The 6,933-nt window shown below is 34.9% G+C and overlaps 1 protein-coding gene across 1 annotated transcript; it reads right to left on the bottom strand.

The window, feature by feature from the left end:
* Positions 1-383: 383 nt before the first annotated feature.
* Positions 384-5,677, bottom strand: LOC149784895 (uncharacterized). Its single transcript, XM_089931156.1, has 2 exons — positions 5,206-5,677; positions 384-2,548 (listed from the first exon to the last, which is right to left on the bottom strand). Exon 2 carries the CDS (start codon positions 2,445-2,447, stop codon positions 2,007-2,009), a length of 441 nt encoding a protein of 146 aa, XP_089787282.1. The 5' UTR covers positions 2,448-2,548; positions 5,206-5,677; the 3' UTR covers positions 384-2,006.
* Positions 5,678-6,933: the final 1,256 nt, after the last annotated feature.

Genomic DNA, 6,933 nt, shown 5'->3' with positions numbered 1-6,933 from the left:
CGTGTTTCTATACATACATACATACATACATACATACATACATACATACACACACATATACACACGACTTAGGTATACGTGAAGATAAGCGAGACATTGATTGGATATGTAAATAACTAATGCTAGAGAGCGCAGTAAGTTTGTTGGAATACTAAATAAATAAAAAAATGCTGTATGTACTCTGTCAACACTATTTTTTTAAATAATAAAAGCTATTCCTCATACGAACCTTTAGAAGTGAACCTTGATCTTAACAGTACCAAAACATATCATTCACATAGAAACCAAATATGTCCCTCAAATTCATCAATTATTAGGCAGACAATAAGAAATTAAACTTAAAGATGCATCTTTAACGATGACCGAGTTCGAAAAGCGTCTACTTTTCTTTTTAATTTGACTAAAAGTATGGTCCATCAAGTTTGTTTGGAGGGTTCGTGCAAGGGGGATAACTCTTACTGTCTTTAGGATGAAGATATACACTCCAGTTTGTAACCTGCTTCCCTGCTCCCTGCGTTGCCGCTTAATATTGTTGTAAAGCATTCTGTTCATTTCTTAAGTAACTGCAACTGAATGTTTTAGTGTTATTTACATGTGCATTTTATGTAATAAAGAGGAAAATACGTGGGAAAAGGAATATTGATTTACTGATGTTATTATTCAGTTTTATTGAATCATGCGTTACAACTTTTCTGTATTTCGGAACAAACATACAAACGAATGGACTGACTAGGATGTGTTATTAATACAATCTATTTCAATTGACCCTCCTCAAACCATTTCCACACATGCTGTAGAACAACTCTATTGGATCTATCAAAATATCCACGGATGTAAAGAGTTATGTCCCTTTGCAATAGGGAAGAGGTCACTTGTTAAAACAAGAAATTACTCTCAATGAATCTGTTAGTTAAGACATACTTATTTCATTCCAAATATGTTCAAATATTCATCATTAATTCATACTGCATCAGAAACACCCAAAATACACAAATTGTATGCACTGCTCTGGTCCATAGATAATAATTAGTGGTGTGGGGCCATCCATTTACAACGCACACCTAAAATCAGCCATTTTCTATAACACCAGCCACCACTCACTATGTGGATGTATACTTTTGCTTTGTACCAGCACCTTTATCAATTTTTTTGTTGCTGTTTTAAATCAAAAGTAATGTTTTTTTACATACATACATACATACATACATACATACATACATACAAACATACATACATACATACATCTGTAAGTACATACACACGGGAGAAATAAAATTGTTCTAGCAGCTACATAGGAAAACAAAACAGAGCATATCATTTTATGATATTTGTTATTGGCCATGAGGAAACTACATAACTACCTATTTTATATTTTGCATGTGACAAACTTTTGTTCCCACCCTGAAATCGAATAGTAAAAGACTAGAGTTGCAGCCAATCTTATTTGATGAAAATACAATATGGCAGTTTTCTTAAAACGTAATCCACGTGCTATCTTAGTGACTAATACTTTATGTAACCAAAATGTAATAATCAGTGAAATGTCTCATCAAGATGATAAAAATATGTGAACACGAAGTCAGTCACCTGAAACGATATTCTCGATATTATGTTTTATATGCGAGCATTCTCGTGGCACCAATTGACATTTCTCGTTGTTCTTCAGTTTGTTCCTTTTTTAATAACAAGTATACCTTTTTCAACAGATAAGAAAATGTCTTGCAAAATCAAATTGATTGTCCTTGACACTGACATTCCAATATCCAAAAATATATAACCGGAAGTTTGTTTTTTTCAGTCTGTAATACCAGCATTTCCGGTCGTCATATCGCTGTGATATTGGCACATAGAATTTCACGGATAGGAACTGACATTTCCCACAAAAATTATATATAATATATTCAAAAAATTAAATTCTCTTCAAAAACGTCAAATCGTTGTAGCATAATAAAATCTGCTTACGGTGAAATTAATGAAGATATTCTAATCAGTACAGCTTATAAATATTATTTACTAATTTTTTCGGTGCTTGAAACGAACCCATTTACCCATGTGTAGAACTGCATTCTCTTTGAATGATAACTGCTGAGCTTTTTCAATTTACGTAGCACAAATATTTTTCTTTTTGTCATTTCCTCCTCCCATTGCTCGAATTTTTCTTTCTGTTTTACGAGTTCATCTTGCTTTTCTTTAATCATTTTCTCCCATTCTATTCTTTCCTCCTCTGAAATTATAAAATTTGTGTCGTTAAAGTCTGCATCATCTACGTCATTAAACAGTAATATGTTTGCATCGACCACAAATAAAGAGTCAGCTGTATTGGAGTTTTCAGCTACACTAGGCAACAATTTTAGATCCTGTTGTTCATTCACTTTTCCCTGTTCATGCTGAAGTTCAATTTTTGGTTTCTGTTCATCATCCAACTGCTGCTTTTCTATTGTTTCCATTTCATGTAATCTGCTTGAAACCGTGTTGGCTGTCTGGGTCAATGTTCTCAGAAGTGCCGAGGTAAGCCGATCATGCACTTTGGTTCATATTTCTCAAGAAGCTGGAAAAAGAGGATTCATACATAAATGATAAATGCAATACAGATTCTTGGAATGATGAATCTGCTTTTCTCGAGTATGGCAAAACTATTTAATAAAACATCAATAGAGAATACAGTTCAGACATTTTTTTAAATTTAAAAAACGACAAAAGATTATTTGATAAATTTACTCTATCTTTAAATGATTCTGTTGTTTCTAGAAGCTTAAGGAATTTTATACCTATAAATGTCTTCCTATCTATTGTATACTTTAACAGCAACTGGGTCTCTTATGTTACACTGATTTAACCAAGGACAACATGCCGTCCTTCCGAGTTTTGCCTTTAATGGCAGGATAAAGATCGGGGTTTGTTTCCATTTAATATAATGGAAGGTATGCATTTTTATGTATGCATAAAATCAGTTGTTGGACATGGAGATCTTTAATTATGTTTAAACATAAGCAAGTGGTGGGAATTACACTGTATTTGAAAAGAGTCCTAAAATTACACAGACCAGCTATTATGCGAAGAAACAGATCCACAGAAAGGCCTATCTGCGAACAAGCTTATTTCTGCTGTTTACAAAAGTACTGGGACTCTTGAATAAGACGATGTGTCAATGCTGCAGTAGTTTAATTTTCGAGAAAATTTCTAAGGACTACTTTCCTTTTGCGTTGGCTAAACAGAGACTATTTCCTTAAAAGATTTTATACATCTGAATCAGAAAATTCCTTGGATCTGAATTTCAAGGTGTGCGTTGGCATCCTGCCCGGACCACTCCCCTCCCTTAAACTTTACTTAAGATTTCAAATACTAAATGTTATTCAAAACTCAACACTTTTATTCGAAATAGACAAGTACAGCATTTTTATTGGACAGATTATTTTTGAGTAAGATTTTGGAGTCGAGTAAAGTTTGAAGACGAAGGGGATAGGCCGGATCGGTCCAGGTGCTGAGCAATGTGGATGACACTTTACTCCGATTGCCTTGACACAGTATGACCTTTCATCTGAGGGGTCCTGAATAGCCGAGTGGTCTAAAGCGCTCACCGTTACGCATCACCTCTACCTGCTTGGGTTCGAGTCTCGGATTCGTCCAATGTGGTTATGTGAGAAAGGTTACCAGAAGCTTCTCGTGGGTCGTTGGTTATTTCCGGGGTTTTCCCGGGTTCAGCCTCCACCATTTATACTGGCCGCCATGTATAGCATATCTTGTGCTGAAATATGGCGTTAAACCCTGCAACAACAACAACAATAACAGCAATCTTTCATCTGCTGATGTGCCGTTGACTGCCAATGACTCATTGGTGCACATGAGTGTTAATCACACATGTACATTATCGATATTGATATTTTAGGTCCCCACTGGTGGTTTTATTTTTCCTCCTGAAAAATTATATATTCAGTATCGTATCATAAAATAACATGACTGACTACAAACTGTCGCACTTTTTTTATCAGTGCTAGAAATTATTCGCAAAATTTACGATTTTGACGTCGTACACGGAGTAAATGCTTAACCTCTCCATTGAATATTTGCCCAAATGTTGTTGAGAGACGTAAATGAATCATGAAATACGGGATTCACTTATACATCTTATAAAACCGTTTCTCGACATTGGTATAACGATTTATTCCACTCAAGTTTACATTGACACAACGATTTATTCCACACAAGTTTGCATTAGTACAACGATTTATTCCACAAAAGTTTGCATTGGTACAACGATTTATTTTCACGTAAGTTTGCATTGAGATCATCTATTATATCGCAATAGTTCACTTATCCCACAGAGAAGCGTCCAAATGTGTAGTTTTTTCTGCAGTGTAGACAGATGTATACAATAAATATATACACTTCACCGATCAAAAATTACGCACATATGTTGTTCGACAGTGTAGACAGATGTACACAATAAATATATACACTTCACTGATTAAACATTACACAAATTAATGTACAGACAAGGTACTATACACGGCACTGTATCCAAACATGTATATTTACATGCAGGAATGCCTGTATGATCTATCGAAATGAAAACATATAAACTTAAAGGAAACATATTGTTCATATCCAGAAAGGAAATTACATTTAAATGACATGCAGATATATAACACATACAAAGATGAGTGAAGTTCATTGTTCGTTAAAGATCATTATGCGATACCCACCCACCCTTAACATCTCAAAACATTTTTGTCAGTCGGAAGTCTGGTTATTGTCTTAAATTCCACTTCAGATTTATTAAATGAATTTTGTTAATTTTGGCCCAGTTATTTAATGAGATCAAGGATAAAATCAAGGCATTTAAAAATTACTATTCAGGAAGTAGGTTTTCATATTTATTTAATGTAAATTTTCATCGTCGATTTATCACTTTATATTAATGCACCCTAGAGAACTTTGTTTTTCTACTATAAATTAAAATATGCAAAGTAATGTTTAAGACCTTTCTTAACTTTAACTTTGTCGATTGGTAATCTAACAAGACAATAATGTTTGGGCAATGTTTGTTCGAAACTTTTCCGCCGATTTCATAAAAAATGACAGAATGTAGACTATAGTATCCGATTTAATTTTAAACATAAATTTTCAGTTTGGAAAATATCTATCAAAATAGCTATCGAAAAATAACAAGTATAAACTGTTGGAGATGAAACAGTGTATACTCACTAATTAGTTCCGCTCATTTGCTACACCAGCGTAACATGATTCCGTCTTTCCCAGTGCCGAGTTAATATATCATTTGGTCTTTATAGAGCATCCTATCAGCATTGGGATAATGCACTAAGTTGACTCAAGATAGCTGTTTTTCAGATGTTTTCATCACTGAATGACAAAATATTGATCGGTTAATCCGAGATGATACCTTTGGCGAATAGTAGTGACGGTTATCGGATATTCAATATCCGTATCATGGCGACTTGCCTACCTCGTGTGGAATTGAACATCTTGTTAGGGCAAGTAAAGCACAGTGTCATGCCCAAGGACACTACGCTAGCCGATCCGGGCTGATCCGATGGTGAGGATCGATCTCACTTAATTCTGGTTCCAATTCCAACGCCTGAACCACTAAGGCAATTTGATGTGTGTGACATTACTGCAATTGAAATGCGTTTTATCAAGGGATAAGGGCGGGGTGGGGTTCAGGCGTCTGGCCATAAACGTCTCATAAGTAAGACAAATGGCTATATGAGTGTCTAAACCTTTTGTTTTATCACAAATTATTGTTAATGGATCAATCCCTAAACTAGTGATCATTATGTGACACAAGATGTCACGACATGCACGCCTAAACTTCATTAGGATATGACAGTACTTGGAGATAAGCCGCTTTTGAACTGATCGTTCAATTATAATAAATGTACATGCGCCATAGAGACGAGCAAGTTAGTCCATATATAAATGGTATAGACTCTGGAGTAAGGACACAATTAAAAGAAAGGATAGAATGAAAATATCTAATTGACTACAGTTTTTTAATATAAAATATTTGAGGATTGGATACTGATAAGTAGTTCACACACAACGCAATCAAAAGCAAGCAGGATTTCAACTGCTGATTTATCAAGCTAAAGATTGGATGTTTATCAATCTGTGCTAAAATCACCACTATTTTTATTTGATTGCAAAACCCAACTGTCATACTCCACCGTAACATATATCCATCATTCAGGTAGACGCCCAAAGTTTTCACTCCAGTTGAATAATATGTTTTATGAACCGGCTTTTTGTTCGTGTGTTTATTGCTTTGTTTTTACGTGTGTTTGTGTGTGTTTCTTATGTTTTGTTGCTTGCAAATTATTAAAATTTTATTAAAAGACAGAGCAACATCAATCTTCCTGTTATATAAAGTAAAGGATTTTAGTGACATACTTCATTACCCCGGAAAGGTAAAGAATTCTAATAAAACAACTTCATTACAACGGTAGTTGTTGTACAGTTTAACGCCATATTTCAGCACAAGATAGGCTATACATGGCGGCCAGTATAAACGACGGAAGAACCCGTAAAAGAACCACCGACCCACTAGAAGCTACTGGCAAGCTTTCTCACATACCCACAGGCCGAATCCGCGACTCTAACCCACGCAGACAGAGGTGAGATGGCAGCGATCCGTAACGGTGAGCGCTTTAGACCACTCGGCCAATCGGGGCCCCTCGGAAAGGTAAAGAACCTAACGAATTATTTCATTATCAAGGAAAGGTAAAGAACTGTAATTAAAAAACCTTATTACCAAGGAAAGGTATAAGATTCTAGTGGCATACTACATTATCACGGAAAGGTAAATAATTCTAATGAAATGGCGCATTACCACGGAATGGTATAGTATTCTTACGAAATAATTCATTACCAAGATAAAGTAAGGAATTCTGATGAAATACTTTATTACCACATAAA

Source organism: Sinohyriopsis cumingii, chromosome 13, assembly GCF_028554795.1.
Source record: "Sinohyriopsis cumingii isolate HCF-2022 chromosome 13, ASM2855479v2, whole genome shotgun sequence".
In the NCBI taxonomy this organism is placed as follows: domain Eukaryota; kingdom Metazoa; phylum Mollusca; class Bivalvia; order Unionida; family Unionidae; genus Sinohyriopsis; species Sinohyriopsis cumingii.
This window is presented reverse-complemented; position numbering and strand designations above follow the sequence as displayed.